The 24,705-nt window shown below is 33.6% G+C and overlaps 2 protein-coding genes across 5 annotated transcripts in view; one reads left to right on the forward strand and one right to left on the reverse strand.

Annotated features, from left to right (window-relative positions):
* LOC140744208 (prostaglandin reductase 1-like) overlaps positions 1–24,705 on the reverse strand; it is a 315,424-nt gene that overhangs the window by 158,772 nt on the left and 131,947 nt on the right. The window lies entirely within an intron of this gene.
* LOC140744206 (uncharacterized) overlaps positions 1–24,705 on the forward strand; it is a 150,616-nt gene that overhangs the window by 98,456 nt on the left and 27,455 nt on the right. For 3 of the 4 annotated variants that reach the window (XM_073075710.1, XM_073075709.1, XM_073075711.1), the window contains exon 2: positions 15,659–16,492. In XM_073075710.1, coding sequence (XP_072931811.1) covers positions 16,352–16,492 — 141 coding nt within the window. In that variant the 5' untranslated portion in view covers positions 15,659–16,351. Of the gene's footprint in view, positions 1–13,064; positions 13,184–15,658; positions 16,493–24,705 lie in introns of all 4 variants that reach the window. The other variant, XM_073075712.1, reaches the window with a different exon arrangement.

The raw sequence follows: 24,705 nt of genomic DNA on the forward strand, positions 1-24,705 counted from the left end.
CCCGGGGCGTCCCGACCTACGCCAATCTAAATTAATACCATTAAAACCACCTAAAGTGTTTGCAAACTCATGCACAATGCCTATGAGAATTATGAAACACATCCCTACATGCCTACTAACAAGAAAACCTATTAAATTACAAGACGAGTTAAACTTTACGCTCTGTTTCGCTTTAGTACCCAAGTAAGAGATTTTACGTTATTACAAAAATTACTGTTTTTGTATTTGTTTATGTATTTGCCCATACATTTTCAATAGCGCCCCTAGAGGACTGTATCAGAACTGATTGGAAATTTATGGGAAATAATTAAACGAATACAAAAACAGTCATTTTTGTAAAAACGTAAAAACGCATACTAAGGGTACAGTTCTTGAATTATATTATTTTATTATTATGTATGGATTGTAACACTTATTAAGTATGTTTTATTAGTAGTTGATAATTATGAATTAATTATGATTTTGTCTTTTTGTATCTAATGTCTGGATTTTTTTAAACATGTATAAATCGTAGCAAAGCACCAGATTTGTTTTACTTATAGATTCGGGTTTATTTTTATTAATTTTTTTTCATTAATATTTTTATCAGTGAAAGATTTTTATTTAATAAAATAAAAAATAAATTAAATACTAATTTGATTAACAATTTTTATTTTATAAAATTTGTACTAAGATTATTTTTAAACAATCGTTAAAAAGTAAAATTGACTCAATATACAGTATTTCACAGTAAAATTAATTTGATTAAGATATCCTTACAATATTGTTTATGTATATATCTGGTGTAAAAGAATCCCTGCTCCAGTAGGAATTCTCTCCTACGTATAAAGTAGAACAATCATACAGCTAGTCAAGCCAATGTAATAGAATTTGCAATATTCGTTAGCATCTTTCAACGTTCATAAACAGATTTCCTCAGAATTCAACCTGGATTGAGCGAAATTCATCGACAAACTAGCGTCAAGCGATACTGGGTCACTAAACTCCTTAATTGGGGGAGTTTGAGAAACGAAAAGGAAAATACTGCGCTGGATTCTTGTTTACTTTAATTTTAAAACGTAAGCACATATTTTGTACGAGGCTTAGTATGTTCTTTAAATAAAAATCAGGTTAAGTTTCATTCCGTCATTTTGAATCCTCTGAGAAATGTATTTTCCTGTATCTTCTAAGTGGAAAAAATATAGCAAGGATTTTCTTATTTATATTTTCTTTCGTTTATTTATTCGTATCGTATATTTATGTATATTTAAGTCATCCGCCATATTTTTCGAAACAGAATTACGAAACTAACAGTATTACTTCTTTTCTTTACATACACAAATTATATTTATATAGTCACACTAACTATTACTTTATACAGATATCATTAACTATTTACATCACTTTCTGCATTTATTTCGATTTGAAATCCGAATCCAAATTAACTTTTGAAAGTCACATACCTGGTAACAATTCATTATCACTTACTTAAAAAAGAGATTTATGTAGCATCTACATTTAGAAGTTTAGTATGAGACTTCATCAAAAAGTTTCGAAGGCATATTATCAAAAGTTAAATGCCCTTAGTATGATGACCTAACTGTGACCTAAATGCATTCTGCCACGAAAGGAAACTTGAATCCAGTAGTGAAAAATAATGAATTAAAGAAAACATATTACAACTTAATTTATTAGTCCAGGCGCTGTTGCTAAGTACCAATATTAATAGAAAAAGTTTACACTTTCAGTTTTGAATAATGCTTCAATATATTTCGAAATGTTAAATATAAATAAAATGTTTATTATATTTCAGTAAAATAAGTTACACGGCAATTTTCTTTTGTCTCTGTAGATTGTGAAATATAAATTTCTTTTACGGCATAGTGAAAGTTCAAACGTTAAGATTGACCGATAAGGTAACATTTAAACTTGGTCCTGACCGAGGCCACGGAATGAACCAGCAAGTAACGGAACCAGTTTAATTAGGCTCTTTATAATGTGTCGTGTGTTGATAAAAAACTAATTCAACAAGTGTTGGTGTAAAGTTGTTTGTTAAAAACCTTAGTTTTGATTCGATTAGCTTCCTTTTTCAAAGTTGTTAAAACCTAACTTTAGTCACGAATTTATGAATACCAACTAATCATATACGAATTAGGGTTAGTAATAAGTTTTGGTTATCAAATATTTGAAATTGGGTGCGAAGTAACATTCATTAAGAGCTTATTTTCGTTACTTAAAAATACAGTTATTGTAGAAAAATAATAATGGCATAAATCCGTAGGTTAGTCTTATTAATATTTAAAGTAATATTACTGAATATATAGTCTAAACAATGTATGTTAAAACTATTAAATTTGTTCCTTATAGGTAGGGCTAAATTATCGAAAATTATTTTCAATTTTCTGCTAAAATACATTAAAACACAAGCACATTCAATTATTTTAAACGACAAATGGCCGCAAAAATATTTCTTATTTAATCGAGGTCTAAGATATCACTTTAAAAAGTAGGTTAAGTATAAAGCTTCGCTTCATAAAACAATACTAAAATAGAGTTTTCCGATGTAAAATGGCGCAGACAATATCGTAAGCCATCATCAGTTGTCTACTGGGAGGGTTTTAAGAGGTACATTTGCGGGCATTCAAGAAACCTTCCCTTGGGACATTTGACCGAAAGTAGCAAAATTTTGAAGTAAAAGCGTTTTAACTACATCCTTGAAATAACATAGAGCGTTATATTATGTTAGTGTTATCGGTTATACTACGGGTATTTGACCTGGAATTTGATAGTTTTTTTACATGAAGTTAAAATCATGTACAAGTATGCTGTCCCCATAAGTTAAGTTATAACTGCACCGCTCTTAGCGTCATAGACACCTGTAATCAACTGCACATAAGATTGAAGTCTCACTGAAGGAATAGCTCGTGTAAGAGTTCAGAACGGAGATAGGTGAGTAGTGCCTCCAGATACGCATCACCAAACGAGAAATCTAAAGTTACAAGTCGGCATATAAACGATATTTTTTATTTTTTTCTATAAATAATACTTATCATTAATGTAATTCAATCCATTAAATTATATCAGGTATTGTCACACTTCATTATTTTTGTCAATTACCGTTACGCATTCGGATTGACTTACCTTGTATATGTAGCTGTCTGAGAATTTTTCATTCACTATTTCAGAAAGTAATGCATATCTGATCACTTCGAAGAATCAGCTGTCCGTCGAATACATTCCTTTAAAAATTCTATAAATAATTTAGTGTGCAATAATGGTATGAAAATATAATGTTTACTTCGTATTTCCAATCTTGTTAGTATAACTTATCCACCTTAAGTATAACCGGAACGTAGTTATTTTCAAAATTAATTCCATGTAAAAACAATCGCCGTATGTACGAGAATATCATAACATCGATAATGCCTTTCCGTTATTGATGCGATGTGGTAAAAACCCAATTAATTGCGGCTGATATAATAATATCGGGTAATCAATTTGTGGAGGTTTTTTTTAGACATTTACTAGCAAACGGGCTTAATACATTTATTTTTTGTAATGGTTTTTGTAAACTTGTGTGTGTGAGGTTGCGCGTTTTAATCTCTCGTTGTGAGAGTGTGTATGTGTGTGCGCGCGTGTGTATGAATGTGTTTTTGTGTATGTATCTACAGCAAACATAGGAAAAAAAAGTTATTAGACTTGATTCATGAAAAGATATACAAAAATAATATCTTTAATTTTAATTTGTCTCAAGTAAAAAATATGTAGGTAGAAATAAAAAGACGGGCAACTTTTTTAATATTACATTAATTTTAGTGATTACATTGAAAATATAATTTACTTAAGAACATTAAAAGTAAAATAATATTTACTAAAGTAAAATGTGGAGAAATTTCCTTAAAAAATACCATCGCATTTCCAACGTTGTAAAAATATTTACCATTTTAAAAGATTTTTTATAAAATTGTTTTATCCACCTAAGACCTAAGCCTCTTCATATTGTCAGTAGGGGATTCGAGTAGAGATACCCAAAGTGGTCTATATCCAACTTGAGGGATCGATAACTATTTAGAAATCAGTCAAAATCGCATCCGTAGGTGTTATACTAGCAAAATGCTATATAAGTGACAATGCCAAAAAAATGGCAAATAACTGATTTTTTCCCAAAATTCCCCAAAAGATTGGGAATTTTCGGCTTAGACTATAAGTTTTTTAGTCTTTTCTTGATCTATACTCGTATATAGTTTGTATCATTTTTGTTATGGACCCTTGAGGACTTTCCATAAATAAATCATATATATAGTTATTAGTGGTACTAATAACTACATCTTGGAGTATGTTGTCTTATGTACTTAGTTTTATTTTGGCTTCGTAGATTAAATCTAAAATCGTACAACTTGACATAATCGGATTTAGGAGCAATCTTGCAATTGCCAGATTAATATAAGCTGTGAGATTTTCATGAACACGTGGATGTTATATTTATCTTAGTACTAGTATATCTTTCACCGACTTCAATAAGCTATTAACTAAATGAAATATATGATTTTTATACATATAGTACAAGAAAGCTCAAAACCGGTTATAATTCAGAGGCCGCTTTGACGTACTTCCACGAATTCTATTAAACACAAGTCAAAAATATACAGCAGAAAAGGAAAGCATTTATTAGATATCATCAAGTATCATATATCATATTAAGTGACTTAATCAGATATCTCATTCAAAGAAAGATAGAGATAGACATAGATTTTTGCACGGAAAAATAACATAATAGGTATGTTGCACATCATGTTAAAATATTCAATCAATTTAATAATAGATATGACAGCGTTAAAATTTGCTACGGCGTAGCACGTCGCTACGAATAGTGTAACCTATAATAAGTTTAAAAATAATGTATTAGTAGTTTGAAAATATTATTTCCAATGTCATAAAAGTTTTCTATAGCAGCGCCATTATTACACTTGTAAGGTTTGTGGCCTAGTGACATAACTTGTTATTTTTTATACCCGTTCGGAGGAACGGACTCTTTTCGTATTTTTTATTTTGTTACAAATCTATTCAAATTATTTTATTATTAGAATGTTTTTAATTATAATTGTAATATTAGGTTCTCATTTATATAATCACTGGCAGGTACGATTGTATTAGTTAGCATAAAAAAGTACGGTCTTGACGTTTGAGTTGTATTTTGCGCGGGAATAATGAAATGTAAATTAGTTTAAAAAATAGTTTTATTCTTTGAATATACGACGTGAAATATCAAGCTGAACTAGCTATTTAGAAGATAGACAGCAACTCTTGTTTGTGCTAATATAATTATGGTCATCATATACCGTGCAATAACTATGACAAAATTAGTTCTTTGTTGTTAAATAATGTACCTTTTGTATGCCATTGACGAACCCGTAATTTCGACCTGAGGTAACATGACCCTTGTTTATGAAGTTTAGTGACCAGTTTTTGAAGGTAGTAGAACCCTTTGTGGTTCAACTCCGGCGGCACCACCACCACACCTATTTCTGCCTTGTAACAGCAGTGTTAAACCCTGCTGTGTTCTGGTTTGAACGGTGTGATATGGGACGCATAGTTTTCCGAGACATTTCAGCTTAGTCTTAGGAAATAGCGGTGCATCTGTGGCCGACCTCAGATAGGAATATCTAATCCTATCTGTAGTTGATTATAGACGCCTATGGGCGGAAGTAGCCACTTACCATCAGGTGGACTGCATGCTCGTCTGCTACCCCAATATTATAAAAAAAATCGACCGAGGAAGTATACTTTTTTATGTGGAGTTAGTTACAAATTCTATGGGGACAGTGACCATTTGCCATCAGGTGGACTACCTGCTCGTTTGCTACTTTTAAATAATAAAAAAACCGCTGCCTGTTTGCATCTTCTATAACATCTAAAATACATAGATGTATGTTATGTCGCTTGACATGATTAGTTTCTGCGCTAGACAGCTTGGTTTCTAGGCTTGAGCACGTAGCACGACTTCAAATCTTCGATTTTGTCTTTTTCCTTTAGGATTCACTACTTATTGCTATGTTTATCTATCTTGGGATTTTACAAGTTATACTTTTTACCAGATTTTTACGCACTGTTTATTATGATGTTATGAAAGAAATAGATATGTTTTGTGGCTTTACTGTGAGTCATTTTAATTATATATTGTTAGTGTAGAAAGTTATAAATATTGACCAATTCGATTTTGTACACCACGTACCATTTTATTCCATCATTTATAATAGTATCGATACTATTAATGCGAGCGTGTAATCCACATGGCGGTAACAGGCAACTACCATAGATACATATATCTAATCTACCCCAGATAGAATTAGGGTCTTCAAGTCGTACGAGTACTATAGATGCATTGTTACCCTTGAGAAGTAAGTTCGAATTTCCCATTAGAATTGAGTAACTCGCGAGTGAGTGATATAAAAGATATATATCTTCACCAAAGCGCTTATCACTCATCAACTCCAACGATTTTGAATTATATTTTGATATCCGCGTCACATGGTTGAGTTCATAGGTCCATACGATTCCGGATATAAGATTTTCTTCAACTCAACATTGTTACATTCGCTCGCGAGTGAGTGATGAGTCAAATGAGCGACTGACTGAGAGAGTCTGATTTGAGTCAAATGCATTACGTATTAAACACTAAATTAAAATATTTTCTATTTGCTAAGAATATGAAAACAGGGATATACAAATAGTGTTGGCTGTGAAATTCATATATAATTTCTTGCCTGTTTTGTATTAATTATAGGAATCAAAAATGTTGTCAAAACATTTTGATCTGATTCTCTGAAATACTGATATAAAATGTCGCTTATATCTTTACAGAGCTACTGAGCTAAAGTGAGCTACTGAGCTAAAAGAGTGATATATATCACTGAGTTCAAAAGATATATCTCTCTCTTTTCTCTTTAGTGATATATTTTGCGCACCTCTATTTCCCATATAACTGTTCCCTTACCACACTTCACACCAGCTGATGTTATAAGTTAGAACAAGAAATATGTGTAGCGGTGGTAACACCGAAGTCGAACGACCAACTACTACGTCATATTCTACATTAGTTAATAGGTCAGTAGTTAAATCGAATAAAAAGGACTATTTAGCTAAGGTCGCTGAGCTGAACGCTATTATATTATTCATTGCATATTTCATGGCACAAATATGTCGGTCATGCCCTAACAAACGTTATGTTAAACATTTTGCATAAATAATTGGCTTAATGCAAGTCGAACCCGCACCCGGAGGGTTCCGTACCTCCAAAATTTTCAAGTTTTTTTTTTAATTTCTAGTATTTCTTATTATAGCAGCAATTGAAGTACATTCATTGTTATAATTTGAACTGCCTACATATAACGGTTCAACAGTTAGTTCGAATTTTTTTTTATTAAACTTTTTTATTTTTAGTATTTGTTTTTATAGCAGCCACCATTATACATTTTCTGTAAAAAATTGAGATAGAGTCCTGTGACAGACAGACGGACAGACAGCGGAGTCTTAGTAATAGAGTTCCGTTTTACCTTTTGCGTACGGAACCCTAAAGAGGTATCGATCCCGCGAGTATAATTATTTATTACACGGAATGTGCAACATGGCGTAATGAAGCGGCCATTGTTACGTGAGGTTGAAATGAATAATGTATTAATATTTATAGTGTTATAATACAATATGTTAGCGCGAGGTTTAACACGGTTTCAACAAGTTTGTATGAATTATATTGGTGTGGTTTTCTAATAGAAACTTGTATTAAATCCACCTGGTGCACAGGTTACTACTTTCCTGGGATAAATTCCTAGGGAAGCGAAAATGTAAAATTTTCAATTTTGATTTTTTTGTTGTTACGGAATTTTTAGTTTAGAAAAAATAGAACACATTTGTGTCCTATTTTATTTATACATATCATTTTATGAAAAATGTGCATAATAGGTATTAGCGAAATTTGTAAAAATGCATACACGTCGAATCTAGACGCACAGAAGTACGTTCACCAAATTCCGGGATATATAATAACCTGTAGTTGTCTTTCTGTATCAGATTTTGGGTAGAGTTATATAATATTTTGAAGTATTATCCATTTTTGTCTTATAAAATCATGATGCTTTTTCAGGAAGATGAAGAAGAATCATGAACCGGTCAAAGACCGACGTTTCTGTCCATTATTATAATTATATAGGCCTAACATAAGGACTTATTAGAAAATTGAATTCTCTTCAAATAAATAAACTAGTTACAAATATTTGATAGTTTTATATGAATACTATTTCATGTTGTGAATTATTTTTGTGTGTATCAAATACCCGGCCTAGTGGACATTTGGCTTCGAACTCCCTTTCTGTATACATTTAATCTTAAACCAGTAACGAAGGTGCCACAAATTAATAAAAAACGAATAGGTTGACGCTGCCCGAAATTAATTAAAATTTTAGTCGAGATTATTTTGTTCCAGAACGCTGATGCACAATTTTGCAACATTTTTCATATAAATTTTACTTTGTTCCTAAGTGACTGTGGTAATATGTTTCTGTGAGAGACAATATTTTCTTGTTGTCACTTTGGAAATATTATATGTTTCCATTTAAATTAACTGATTACTTAAAATAGGTATGTTAGTAGTATTTTTATTATATGTCGTGCCTGGAATAAAAAAATATTATATTTCGTGGATTAACAGAACTCTGAGGAAAGTATTAATAAGGTCATTTATAATTTAATATAAGGAGTAAGAATCAATGTCTAAAATTAATTTATGAAAGATTGTGTGAAAGTTGGAAATGATCGATATAATCTGGGGAATGCTAATGGACCATGGAACCACCTTGCATTCGTAAAGGTATACGATATTAAAATACATATGTTGTTATAAAAATCTTGCTTTTGTTATTATAGAAATCAGGGCTAAGTATGTAGAGCGACTGAACGCCATTGAACACCCTAATACCCTTCATACTTGTTTCTAATTAGAGTATAACAATTTAGGTACTTATATAACTAAATAATACTAGTAAAACTTAAGTTTGCCAAGAGGTTACAAACTTATTGCGATATTTATAAATAAGCTTTACTATTAACATATACGAAATGTTTAGTTCTTACGGAGTAATAATAAAACAGTGTAAAACATTTTCATCCTTACATATCTAGAGATATAACTTTTATATTACCCTTCTGCCTACCTATCTAATTAGAACAAATAGGTCATGTCCATATTTGTTATAAACTATAAACATGGCTGTAATGTCAATTAGACAATGATTGATGAAATCAAATAAGTAAATATAATTAACACGTATTGGCTAATTAACCTATTGTTCTGTTTGAATTTATTTTGTCATAAAGTGTTAAAATAATTGCAATACAAATTGTTTTTGATGCGACCGTAAAGTGGTATTGTGAATGTAGACGGGTATCGTGGATGAGTAGGCGGGCGTTATTGTGTGCCAAAAAACGTACTTAAGTAAATCTATACTAACACTAGATGACCCGGTGAACTTCGTACCACCTAATTATGAGTGACTATCTGTACCTCGTGGTTTCACTCGTGTAATTTATGTATTATGTCCATAAACTACTGGTAAATATTAGGACAGATATTAGCCACAGGAGAACAGGAAAATAAAAAATACAATTAAATAAAATTCACTCTACCTCTCTGCACTCTGTTATTTTTTTACCGACTTCAAAAAGGAGGTGGTTATCAATTCGGCCGGTATCTTTTTTTTATGTATGTACACGAATTACTCCGCCGTTAATGAACCGATTTTAATAATTCTTTTTTTATTGTGTTATTTTTTATTGTAGGTTCTAATGAAATTACAAAGTCAGTTCATCATTGACTATTTAAGGGTCTGATAATGTGGCTCGGAGACAAAATATGTAACTCCTCAACCGATGGGGATATTTGAGTTGTGTTTGAAGATATTTAGTGTAAGTTCTAACGAAATTGCAAAGTCACTTCATCATTGACTATTTAAGGGTCTGATAATGTGGCTCGGAGACAAAATATGTAACTCCTCAACCGATGGGAATAATAGAGTCGTGTTTGAAGATATTTGGTGTAGGAGGTTCTAATGAAATTGCAAAGCCAGTTCATCATTGACTATTTAGTTAGGTTAGGTTGGAACACATAAGGCAATATAAAACTAAGCGGGCAGGGCGCGGTAGCGCCCTGCGAGCGGGCGGTTCCAATCAATGTAAATTCAGACCTTACCTTAATTCATGATCATGTTTATACAATTTTATATTGTATTAATATAAATGTTATTATGTCATCACTAAAAAGGGTAAAAAAAAAATTAACAAATTATACAACCGACTTCTATGTCACTACATAGTAAAAAATAATTCAAATAAATGTTGGTTTAGTACATATTTCTGAAGTCGGCGCTCAATATATTTCGTTCATTTTATTTTTTACTTTGTAGTGACATAGAAGTCGGTTGTATTCTTTGTTATTTTTTTTTACAAACACGCGAAAAGAAGTACCTAAACGTTCAATAACGGTTTTTTTTAAAGAAAGTTTATTTACTTATAGTACTCTAATCGGGTTGTTGAATAGCTAAAAATGCTGAAACAGGTGTGTAAATAGAAAGGCAGTTTATAACAGTCTTAAGGGTTGATCTAAAAAAACAAACAGTGACTCAGATGCTTCATTATGTCTTATGATAATTTTCTTAGTGCTCCAAATTAACGGATATTAAATTAAAGTTCCATACCCGATTAAACGACCCTAAGGGTTGATTTTCCAAAAACGGTGAAAAATGTGTTCTATTATTTTGAATCAAAAAGCTAAATTCAATTTTTCATAGACTTTGCTTCAAAATCTGCCGACTTCTAAACGAAGTGTCTTCTAAAGCCAAATGCAAATTTTTACAGTCTTTGCTTCCAAATTAACGAATTTTAAAATGAAATTCCAACCCCTACTTAACCATCTTAAGGGTTGATTTTGCAAATATCGTAAAATAGATATTTTATTACTTTCTATCGAAATCCCAAATACCAATTTTCATATAGATTTGCATCAAAACTGGGGGACTTTAATACAAACTTTCAACTCTTATTTATTCACGGAAACGCGGTCGAACAGGATAAAAAGTATCCTATGTCCGTCTCCTGGTTCTAAGCTACCTCTCCACCAATTTTCAGTCAAATTGGTTCAGCCGTTGTTGAGTTATAAAATGCTTCACGAAAACGCGGTCGAACGGGATAAAAAGTATCCTATGTCCTTTTCCTGCTTCTAAGCTACCTCTCGATTAATTTTCAGTGAAATCGGTTCAGCCGTTCTTGAGTTATTTAATGACTTCACGGAAACGCGGTCGAACGGGATAAAAAGTATCCTATGTCCGTTTCCTGGTTCTAATCTACCTCTTTACCAATTTTCAGCTAAATCGGTTCAACCGTTCTTGAGTTATTAAATGACTTCACGGAAACGCGGTCGAACGGGATAAAAAGTATCCTATGTCCGTTTCCTGGTTCTAATCTACCTCTTTACCAATTTTCAGCTAAATCGGTTCAACCGTTCTTGAGTTATAAAATGACTTCACGGAAACGCGGTCGAACGGGATAAAAAGTATCCTATGTCCTTCTCCTGGCTCTAAACTACCTCCCTACCAATTTTCAGCTAAATCGGTTCAGCCGTTCTTGAGTTATAAGTGGAGTAACTAACACGACTTTCTTTTATATATATAGATTATAAAGAGAAAACTTTGTTTGTTTGTTTGGTTGTAATGAATAGGCTCAAAAACTACTGGACCGATTTTTAAATTTTTTTCACCATTCGAAAGCTACATTATCTACGAGTAACATAAGTTTTATGAATGTATTTGATAAATAGATTTTGAGGCGGTACAAAGTTTGCCGGGTCAGCTAGTAATTTATTATTAATTATATGTATAACGAGGCGAGTTTATGTTATGTTTGAGTTTAGGAGTAAAATGGTAATATTTAGATTTTATATGATAGTAACGCGTAGGTAGATAAAGTGGATTAAGGAGGAAAATAGTACGCGGATGGGACGTCAAAGCTTACTGCGCGAAGCGACTAAGCACCGAATCATAGGTACTCGTATTATCACTAAATGACATAGATAGTAAAGCTGTATTGTTAAATTTCAAATGTGAATCAGGTTAAATAATCTGTAATTATGATTTCATTGGCGTAGATACCAAAGCTTTATTACTGTATTTGAATTTCTAGTAAGTAAAATACAATGTAATGCTGATTTCATGCAATGAACGCGATTGATTAACTAACGACATTACGTAAAACATTAGAATATATGGTTGCATTTCAATTTCGTATACGTTGAGTTATTTTGATATTGATATAGAGTGATGGTGATTTCGAATAAAGCAGATATAATGGTGATTTCATTAGATAAGTCAGCACATCGTAGTTTTGTTAGTATATGTAAATAGAGGGGATGCGATGAGCGCACGCAGGGTAATTGCTAGGGTGAGCCCTGTTGAGCAGTTGGAGATGTCCGGGAGACAGTAGCTAATAAGCACTGATCCACAAAGCACTTTTAATTCTTGAATAACATCGATGCCAAAACATTATTATTTTATTTAAATGTTGCATACGTTCAATAGATTAGAATAGAATTACGATGATTTGAATGGCGTTGATATCACAACATTATTATTCTTGAATTTGTAATAATCTAAATGGAATGTAATGGTGATTTCATTTGATGCGACAGTAAAGTATTTTTAAAATTATAATTTTCCTTGTGTATATTTCTTTTATGGGTACAATAAAGCATATTATTATTATTATTATAAAGCGTGGTGTTGTAGGTGTAGGTGGGTAGCGCGGATGCGGTGAGCGGGCGGCGAGAGCCCGCTAGGCGATGCGCGGGTGAGCGCTAATAAGCTCTGAAACCAAATTTATTGTTTTATTTGAATGTTGCATAAGTTCAATGGGTTCTAATAAATTATAAAGATAATTTCGTAGGCATTAATATCGTAACATTATTATGAACTTGAATTTGTAATAATCTGAATGGAATGTAATGGTGTTTTCATTTGATGCGACAGTAAAGCGTGGTGTTGTAGGTGTAGGTGGGTAGCGCGGATGCGGTGAGCGGGCGGCCAGAGCCCGCTAGGCGATGCGCGGGTGAGCGCCGCGGTGCATGTACGCGGCGGCGGGCGGCGCGTCGCTCGCGGGCCGAAAGGTAATTGTGTACCATAGTTCGTGTGGAATGCTTTTGAAGTGGGACTTGGAAATTTGATTTATGTACGGGTAGATAGGGATAGCCGGAAAAGGTTCGAATATGGATAATTTTGTAGTAAATGGAACGGGTTGTTTGCAGTATGAATTGTTTGTTAAGTTTAATGACTATGTTACGCTACTTCATTAATTAAGTCATTATCGTGAAAAGATTTAACAAGTAAGTTACACTTCAAAAGCATTCTTTTAAATATCAATTATATAATATTATGAGCAAAAATCCCATAAGTTGCAAAATAAATTAAATATAGAATGCTTCAAAGAGACTCCTGTAAATTGGAATGAAATAAGTTTTGCACGTTTCTCCAAAAGCATATCATTACTAAAATTTATATTAAAGGAAGCTTGAGACCTAGATTTTTGCTCGTAAAACACGTTCAAATCGTGAATTTTAATATTTTTAAGCAAAATTTAAATAATCCTTAATGAAATAAAGTACACGTTATAAAAAATCAACTAGAACATTAAAACATAAAATGAATTTGAGCAACTTGTAATATACCATAAAAAGGTCACGATAATATTTATTCATAAAATCATTTATTAAATAGATTCGAGTTAGAAAGTAGAAATAATATTTTTATAATACTTTATACAATCCTACACGATTTTCATCCCTTAGATAATTTCCATTTTATTAGCAACAAGTACTTAGGCCAATATAAGTATTAGATACTTTCATACTCAACTTACTTAGGAGTAAAATATACTCTATCACTACAAACTTAGTGGTGCACAGTGTTTTACCTCGTATTTTAGATCACAGATACTAAAAACCTATTCTAGTTTACACAGATCTACAAAAATATTAATTGGCAAGATTGTTAAAAATATTCCAAATACTCTTTGTCGGCAGCGAAACCTCCTTATTCTCGAATTAAAATACCAAATTTATTCTAAAACTAAACCAAGACCAATAAGGCCGGTAATAAAAATATATGACTGCCAAATCAAAAAATTGACTAAACGGTTAACTAAGGGTGTGAACTCAAAGTTACGAGTATCTGTGCGAAAATGTGAAATAAAATCAGATTATATTGATTGTAAAGTTTACGTGTTTTAAATAATCAGTTACAAAAGTTAAAAAAGTAAAAAAATATATACGATTTTTTTAATCAAAATATGGTTAGGTATAAAAATTAAAGCTTCAATCCCGAATAAATGCAAAACGTGTCCAAATTTATGCTTTCTATTAAAATCTATAATATAAATCGTAAATCAAAGGTAAAACATACAAATATTATAATTATTTCAAAACGAATACGCGATATAATGTAAAGGTGGCGGCATTTTACTTAAATATCTTGCCAACTTTCCGATTTTGGTGAAATCAATTTTGATGTTTCTCAAAAGAATATCACAAAAATTGCCGAAAGGGTGACCATTATTTTAAATTATGTAGTAAATTGAACTCATCAAAAACATTGGTCCAAATATTTTTTAACTATTTGAAAATAAAATGTCAATATTAAACTGTCTTTTCAGAAACATTGAATTATAACCAAAGTAAGAAAAATAATTCACAAATACTTATACGTTCCAGTTTCATACTTGCGATTTTGCGAACATTTCTATTCAGTTGTCTTATTGTGACTACAACGATCTCAACTGAATAACTTTGAATTCAGAGACGTTCGCAAGTCGTTTGTACGAAATAATTATAAAAAATAATGATAATTAAAAAATACTTTTTTGTGTCGTCGAACATACCAAAATCGGTGAGTTGGCAAGCATCAAACTTATGACCGCTTTGAATCGTCGTCAATTTAATCGCGCGCGTTCAACGCTCGTCTGCGCGTGCAACAGCGAAGCGATCTCGGAGCGGGCGTAAAGTTTGTCGATAGCTAACTGACGCTGGTGACTGTGGACAGGCGCGCCAACACGGCCGCCAGCCCGCGCCGCCGAGCCCGCGCCCGCACAGCCCCGTCCACCCAGCGCCGACCGGCGTACGCGCGTACTCTTGCCAGCATTGGGAGTCGCGCCTCTCCGCGCCGCCGCCACCACCCCTCTCCGCACTCGTATCGGAGCCGCACTCGTCATGCGATGTCGTCGAGGTACTGCCTGTGATGTTGTGCCTACGTGTCTGTGTACCCTAGAATAAGCATGTCGATGTACCGTAATTAGGTGTATGCCGTATGTGCTATGTCACGCTGGGTTCGACCGAAACGAACTTGAATTGTCTTTTGTTCGGTTCGGTCGAAGTCAGCTCATGTATCTCCCGATACTAGTAATGTAAGCATCGAAGCTTTTGTCTGTTAGACGTCATGGTTATTGTTAACTAGTACTGTCGTAAATATGTTTTGTTGTTATGGTAAGTTAATGTGTTATGTTAAAACGCGCGAGACAATGCAACGCAGATAGGTCACCTTTAAAAGCTCTCGGGCACGCAAAACCCCGCTTCATTTTTATTATTCTTTAGTGCGCGATATCCCGGAGGACGTCGGTAATATGTATTACGGGAAAGTGTTGGTACGTGAAGTGACAAAAGTGGGCCGGCCATGAAACAGCGACATCTAGGGGAGAGTAGCGTCCGGTGGCAGGTGTCGAAGAATCAGAGACTGCGACTCGATGTGCGGAACGAAACATGAGTGTTAAGTTGCAAAGGAAACACCGTTGACTTAAAGACAACATTAAACGCCAAATTGCGCTAGCTTCCATTGTTTCTCACTATAAACATATCGTATTATAAGATAACGTTCGTCTAGCAATAATATATTTAATATAAAAGAGTTAAGCGCCTTTCTTGTGCCTATCTTCATCCAATTCTAAAGCACTCTTAGTGAGATTTATCGAAAGTAATTATTTCTGTGATTGGACGGGACTAAGAAGAGTGATATTGTCGGTTAACATGTAAATAATATTCTATATAACGTTCTCTATAAAATTTACTAAATTCTACACTTTAATATTCAAATGTAGGATAGTCGCGCTAGTTAAATTTCGTACGTAAACTCGAATTATTAAAAACGCGTGTGTACAGTTGTGAATGGATAGTTGCGTGTGAACGCGTGTTAGGACGAAGTGCGTGCTCAATATTGTGAGATAGTTGTGATAAAGCCAGTATTAGGCTCGGTTTTGACCACACGTTTCTTCGGCCACAAAACTGGCAAGTATGCAGGCAGCTCTTATGATAAGAGCGAAATCGCGGGAGAGAAGAAAACTGCGTCTCAAGAGAGGTTTGAAGGCGGAACTGCCCAGCAATATCGCCACGAAGTCAATAGCGCCGTTCCCGAGATATCCCCCTGCTTCATGGGTATGTTCCTAGTTTTTATATCGTAATAGTTTTTCCTTATGCCAGCTTGTTTACAATTCATACTGCTATTCGATAAATTAATTTTACTGATAAAATTAAACAAAAGAGTTCATAACCATTTTTTAATCTGTCCATAAAGTTTCAATTTGATGTTGCCATAAGGAAAAATTAAGTTAAAATCGTATCAAAATCATTTTGCTTCGGTTACAAAATTTGCAAATTACATTCAATATAGGCTGTAATTATTGGAGAATAATAATTTTGGTACGATTTAATTTATTATTCGATGTCTGTCCTGTAATTGTTGCATGGCGATAAGTATAACCTATCTGTGAATGGCAAAATAATTGGTGACCTATTATCCGAGTATGCTGATTGGTATTATAATATATGTGTATGTTCATTGTTTAAATATACTTCTTTATTTGGCAAGGTTATCAAGATCTGTCATAGCTTTTACGATTTCAATCAACAACGCAGCTTTAATGGTAAATGAAGAAGTAATATGCGACCTAATTTCCATTTTTTTTTTTTTTTTTTTTTTTATAATATCAGAGTAGCAGACGAGCTTGCAGTCCACCTGATGGTAAGTGGCTACTGCCGCCCATGGACATTTGTAATCAATCCCAGATAGGATTTGATATTCCTACCTGAGGTCGGCCACAGATGCGCCGCTACCCCTGAGGACTAAGATGGAACGCCTCGGAAAAGTCTGTCTCCCTTACCACACCCTTCAAACCGGAACACAGCAGCGCCTAACACTGCTGTTATTAGGTAGAAATAGGTGTGGCGGTGGTGCCGCCGGAGTCGAACCACAAAGGGTTCTACCACCTTCAAACCATATGAATACTACCATTATGAATGTGTTATACTTTTGACAAACTAACTTCTGAATAAGCTGCTTTACAAATTAAGTCTGAAATACAACAGACTACGCAAATACAATGATAGTACATTGTACAGTTTGAGAACAATATGCAACGAAGTTGTAATCCATCATCTATGGTCACTCCGTTCTATTGTATTGTCTGGTTTCATACATGACTGTATTCAGCCATTTTGTAATCTGTTGCCGGGGGATTTTTTTCAAGATGGCGGATTTTTTTTTTATGATTGTTGTTTGAATAGGTTAAAGTTGGGTGTAAATAGGAAATATTGTGGGGCTTTTTAATGACGACATATTTTTTATACCACAGTCACATGTCCGATTTGGGACTCTATTTAAAGCCAAAGACAAATCCATACTTGACAAGTTTGACTGAGTGCGTCTTTAACATATTAACAGTGGCAGAGTAAATATTTTTTTATTTATAGAAAAAAACACATGAACTAAAATACATGAGTTCTTCAAGACCAATGACATTTTATACTATACATCTATGTTCAAGACTAGCAACGATCTCATAACACTGCAATATATTTAGGGATCATTCATGATAATATTGAGGGAATTTCTGTACGTTGCAGTCACCCCTTAAAATCACATGCAATGTTTGTGAAATTAATCCAAATTGCAAAAGCGCATGAATTCAGTTTTTACTACTCATGAGCATTTTTATCAATATTAGGAGATTGATGTACCTTGTATGTTATAACAATAATGGGTATACTCAGGGATAGTATGGCATCCCTGTGAACTAAGTCAGATAGCTTCAGATAAATCTCTGCTATATACACTAGTCCAATTTAGCAGCACTTAACACTGTTTTTCTAAGGCAACAAATGGTGTGGCGTTGGCACCACCGCAGTGAAACCACGAAGAGTTTTACCATCTAGAACGTCTAATTCAAACGTGTTTGAAATTTCTACTAAAATAGCCAGGTATAAATGTGCATAGTTCACTTACGCGATTAAGCCAAATTCCGCATAGAAACTGTCCAGGCATAGAAACTGTAGGTACAGTCAACTAATTCTGATAGTGCATACTTCAGACGAGAGCAACTTGTAACTCGCGGCGGTAAATATGCCGGTATTTCGCAACGATGCGAGCTTAGCAAACGTTGCATAAACTCGTATTAAAAAGTATTTTATTGCTTTTTTATGCTACAATGTTTTAGTTTTAAACGGTGCTTTAGTGGTAAGTGATGTTGCTGACGAGGTATTCAATCTTTTCCTTTTATGGTGCATTGGTTTATTAAACTGAAGGAAACTTGGAGCATGCTTCACCACATTGCTCCAATGCAAAGTTGTGCATATCATGCTTATATAGATTACTTTTCTTGTAAAAGACCTGCGGACCTCTTTTTAAGAAGTTAAAGTGGAAAATAATTTTGCAATCCAAACCTCTACCGCACGTAGTCTATAATTCTATAGTCAATCGCAAACTGGATTGAAATCGTTTGTTAAATTGGTCACAGATGCGCTGGTATCGCTTGATGCGCGCTTGATTTGCTAGCAACTTGCTGCTAGGTTTCAACGCCTCGCGTAAGCCTACTCTACCACGTCCTCAACATTATGTATTCATGTTAGTTATGAAATATTCTATCACATTTTAACAAGTATATTCATACATTATACAATCATAGATATGCCTACCTATTTCAAAATTCTTCTCTAAAAATATTCGTCTAAAATTACTGTCAAAGGAATTTTAAAAATACTTTTACCTTTGAATAGGTGACACCTTGCGTTCCAATCTAAGAAAAATATAGGTATTACATTTATACTATAAAGGGGCTATGAAACTGGGTGGTAAAGGATTTGAAAAGTAAAATCCGCATAGAAACGCCTACGTTTCGTTCGTAGAACTTGCAATATTTTTCCTATTTTGAAAGGAAAAATATTGAAAAATTCTTCGATTCAAATAATTCTTCGAATACTAATATGCCACTTGCATCATTTTAGATAGATATATGCTATATATATCTATATAGACATTGGTATCAAATTTAGGTAAAATTAAAGTTATGGTTTAAAATACAGCCTAATTTATGAAGAGAAGGGCACACGTACCACATAAGGGATTACCGCACTTTAACCTAGAATATATGGTTTTACTCAGGAGACATCACCACCTGAATAAAACCATAAAAGGTTTCTACCTAATAATAACAGTGTTATGTGCTGCTCTATTCTGGTTTGAGGGGTGTGGTAACGTAGACATACTTATTCGAGACTTAAACGTCAGGGTCAACGTATCTTTAACCAACCTCAAGAAAATTTTAAGAAATATATATGGCTGATTATACTTCCATAGGCGGCTGTGGCCATTGACCATCAGGTGGACTGTATGACTATGTTATAAAAAGGTATATTGAATGTTATATTTCAGTATCATTATTACAAACACTCGAAATTTTCAGTTCCTGTTTAAATTTACCTAACGCATCATCAATGACTATTCAAATTTCATACAAAGCGCGTTGTTCATTGCGCGATGGACGTAAATAGCTTTACATTCAATCAGCTCTAATAAATCTCCACAACAAGCATTCATTTGATATGCCACACGATGCAGTTACCCAAACATTTTTTTAAATTTTTCATTTCTGCCGCAAACACTCACCCCTCAATTCAAAATTCAGTTGATTGCGTTATCCCTTCGTCTTTGGGTTAAGGAAAGGCATATGCGTACCAAATTTCAACTCATTTGGTCCGGTAGATTCGGAGCACAGTGGCTGTGAACGACGGGAGGACAGACGCACGAATGAGATTATAAGGGTTCCGTTTTACGATTTTTCGGACGGAACCCTAAAAACGCAGAAATATGTTGAGTAAAGTTCAATATTATAACAAACGCTCTAAATTTTCAGTTCCCGTTTCAATTTACGTAACGCATCATCAATGACTATTTCCATTCAAATTTCATACAAAGAGCGTTGTTCATTGCGCGCTGGCCGTAAATAGCTTTACATTCAATCAGCTCTAATAAATCTGGGAACGGAATATTTTAGTTCATTGAAATACATATAGCACCAAAAATAACTAATTTTGCTTGATATATGATGAAATAGGTAATGAAATGTTTAGTGTTACACCGATAACGGATATACAATATCTGAATTCTACGTGCCCGATTATTCTCCATTAAAGTGTTCTAAATATCCACATAAACCATTTACGTTCTGAGAAGACTTTATACTTTAAGCTTATTAACTTAAAGACAGTAGAATCTTTCATATCTTAAGTCAATATTTCTTCAACTACTTCTATATTGTAATAGCTGGGTTCCGGTTTAAAAATCTGTTAGGGCAAAAACATCAGCAACAACCAAAAGTGATTTCTTATACTAGAATCACTCTTGGCTTGTTGAAGATAATTATCGAATTGTCGAAATAAACAGACTTATTCGTTAGCTACTTCAAATTTTGGAAAAATCACCTAAAATAGTAGTTTACAAATACATGTTTTAACCAGATAAATCTGCCAGAGTGAGTAATTTCTAAGAATGTTTATATCCAGGAAACGAGATGCTTGCAAACGTAGCGCGTGGGACTGACAGCGCAAGATGTGAAGGTGAACACTTCTTATTACTGATAGATTTGTTTATTTCTTTTTTACCCGACTGCCAAGGAAGGGTTATGTTTTTCGCGCGTATCAAACATACAAGTTTGTCTTTCTTTATTCCGTCGGATCTAACAAACGGCTGGATGAATTTCCACAGTTAAGGTATCATTATATTCGTCTCAAATACCCGAGTGTCCTTAGATAGGTCTTAGAAAAAAAATCCAAGTGGCGGATTTTTGGTGCGAAATAAAAATAATGAAACGCTTATTTAAACGTTTTTGGGAATTCTACTTTAGCCTTTTTAGTGCAGTCGAGTTTTTGATTTTTTAATTAAATTACTTGTTATAATATGGCAAACTAAGTAGAAGTAGCAGTAAATTTACCTGACAATAAATGGGCATTGTCGCTCATGAATTAAATGAAGCCCAGATGTGATTGGAGTTCTAACTAATGTCGGCCACAGATGCATGTTATCCTTGAGGACTCAGATAAAATACTTCATATAAGTATCTCCCTGATTCAAGAAAAAAAATCCCTTCAAAAAATATATAGCAGCGCTTCAACTGCTGATGTACGGCAAAAATAGCTGTGGTGCCTTAAGAGTCGAATCACGAAGGGTTCTATCACATTATGTAGTGCATTATGACCCTGGCCTTCCTCTGTTTTGTTAGGGTTTTCATAAATCAGCTGTGCTATTCAGCGCATGCAATAATAGCTAGGTACGTAGAATGGAGTGATTCACACAATGACCTCTGAATTGTGAAAATACACATTTTATTACAGCAACAGTGCAATGAATATGTACCAAAATATTCATACTTTTTTAATATTCACACACAATATCAGTTTTAATGAAAGTTGTGTTTCGCTATATTTAGCTTGTGTATTTACATGCGACATATTAGGAAATTTTCTCACAGTCTTCAACTTGTGCCCAGCAATACAATATAGCTATTACCCGAATGCGAGGATATTGTTTTTGCGCGTTGATATGTATGTCTCTTTCTTTAGGAGTACCAACATTACTAACAGCTCAAACAGCTCTTACAGCTTAAAGGTTTGACATATGAGGTGGCGTTAGAATCATCTACACTGACATAGATGTCGGTTTTTTTTTTTTTAATGGAAATGAGAAAATAGAAATGATCGTTGACTTATTTTTTCGTGACAATGCAATGGCTAAACTTTCAGTAATTGAAAGTGAGGTACAATCTCCTCGAGGTTCGAATGCACACAAAGCACGCGCCTCTGATTTTCTAAAATTATGTGCGTAATAAAAATTAATTATCACTTGCTTTAGTGGTGAAGATAAACATGAGGAAAATCAGAGCCAGGAGTCCGTTAAAAATCTGTACCCTTACCATGAGTTTTTACGTTTTGACAAATATGAATTGTTTACGTATTGGCCCATACAATTTCATAGTTCTGACACAATCCGCTAGGGGTGCTGATTGGAAATAGTATGGGCAAATACGTAAACAAATACCAAAACAGTCATATTTGTCAAAACGTAAAAACTCATAGTAAGGGTACTGATCTGAATTCCGCTACTTATAAGTTTTAAACAAAATCTATAGGAAAATATTTACATTAAATCAGTATTGTTACTGTACTAGAGATTTTGCTTGATAATCTAGGCGTATCAGTCTATCCTTTACAAAGTCATGTAATACGGCAGTAATAAGGCTTCATTGTAATATTGGCACTCTGATCTCCATTCTCGTTCTGATATAAGTTCTTATCAAGGAGATTTAATCGCTAATATGAAAAGCTAATCATGTAGACTTTACCCTGATATAAAATATTTTATGCCAGAATTATGGCATTTTACAAATTCTATGATCTTTTACATTTTCTATGATCGCAGTTCGAACAGATTTATTTGAATAAATATTTAATTATTAAATGACTTCAATACTCATTGAGTGTATAAAGAGACGAAATAAATAAAAACGATTATGTATCAAAATGAGTGCGTTTATCGATCGTTTGCAACTGGTACTATCAACATAACCGATATCAGTATCTATTAGAAACAATTTTCGTTCTCGATATGTCAACTAAAATATTGGCGTAACCGTTATCAAAGAAAACGGTTGCAGTTGAAAATATTTCCGTAACGTACACTTTCTTCTGTGACGTTAACATGATTATTCAAGCAATTTGCAACTAGTTTACACTGTAATGTATGCGCATTCTAACAGGTGTTGAATTATTTTCTCTGGTTTAAGAATTTACATTAAACGTGCAGATTTGTAAATTACTTTAAAAGGTTTAAATGCAATGATATTTTCGTATAGTGAGAACTTTTTACGTTTAAAATATCACTACAATCTGCCTGATATTTTTCAAAAATGTAAGAAACCAGAATTTAATTAAAATTTAATGATCATTATAGCTGGTGGATTGTAATTTAGGATTTGCTATAGTACTAAAGTGCAATCAAATTAAGCTGAAAGTCAAAAGATATTCTATTCAAAATTGACTCATATAGAATTTCTTTTGCATATCAACAAACTACTCGTACCGAAGCTTTGCTTCCAAATTCTTTTACGTTTCGATATGAAGCCGAAATAGCTCATGAAACTTAATAATCTTGTATATATATTCTCAAAAAACTGTTTTCGCCGTTTTCACACCCCACGTACTCGTATGTTTTCCAATATAATTTAACGAGTACTATCTAATGATAAGAACCGATAACGTAGGGAAGGGCTAATTTACTTACTATAATAAAATGTGTAAATATACTATAATAAAATTTAAAGGTGGTAGAACCCTTTGTGGTTCGACTCCGGCGGCACCACCGCCACACCTATTTCTACCTAATAACAGCAGTGTTAAGCGCTGCTGTGTTCCGGTTTGAAGGGTGTGGTAAGGGAGACAGACTTTTCCGAGGCGTTCCAGCTTAGTCCTCAGGGGTAGCGGCGCATCTGTGGCTGACCTCAGGTAGGAATATCTAATCCTATCTGGGGTTGATTACAGATGTCCATGGGCGGCAGTAGCCACTTACCATCAGGTGGACTGCATGCTCGTCTGCTACTCTTATATTATAAAAAAAAAAAAAAAAATCAGAAAACAGTAATGTTATTATTACCCAAAGTCACTTTCATTGGGTATGCTCCCATTGCAGAGTATGGGTGTCCACTTAGAATACGTAAGGTTTAAGTCAATGCCCATTGTTCTGGCAAAGTCAGATTGGTAAACTAGAGAACTATAGCTTTAATTATATATTTGCTAAAAACAACATACCATTGTAATTTTTTCCCAAATGGAAATGGACATGAGTAACGTAAAGTTTCGTCTAGTTTATCGAATGGTACACACTATTCAATCATTCATTTTATTCCCGATGCGCGTTTTAAGCCTGTGAGTGCTCTCAGCTTTATACAAGTTGAAAGCGTTTTACCAAAACGTACCTGCACGTAAATTAAGCGCTTTTTTTGCTTTTTGCCACGTTTCGTTTAACAGCTAAAAGTCTTTGATTAAAATATACGCTTTAAGCAAGCTACTGTGCAATTTATAACAACGTACTCAACGATTCAGTGTTGAGATGTTTATATAAACTTATTAAAAGTAATAACACTGTGCAACAGTCCCACTTGAATGAAAATTGCATTTTAATTTAATTGAATTTTCGTTTACCAAAGTATTAATCATGAAATGCATGATTTAGTCCACAATAAATATTTAATAGCTAATGACAGTATATTCAGATAGATTATAATTTGATGACGGATGTATTATATAGGTATCCATATTTATCA

Source organism: Epargyreus clarus, unplaced genomic scaffold, assembly GCF_041222505.1.
Source record: "Epargyreus clarus isolate Ecla_fem2 unplaced genomic scaffold, WU_Ecla_fem_2.2 ptg000008l, whole genome shotgun sequence".
Taxonomy (NCBI): domain Eukaryota; kingdom Metazoa; phylum Arthropoda; class Insecta; order Lepidoptera; family Hesperiidae; genus Epargyreus; species Epargyreus clarus.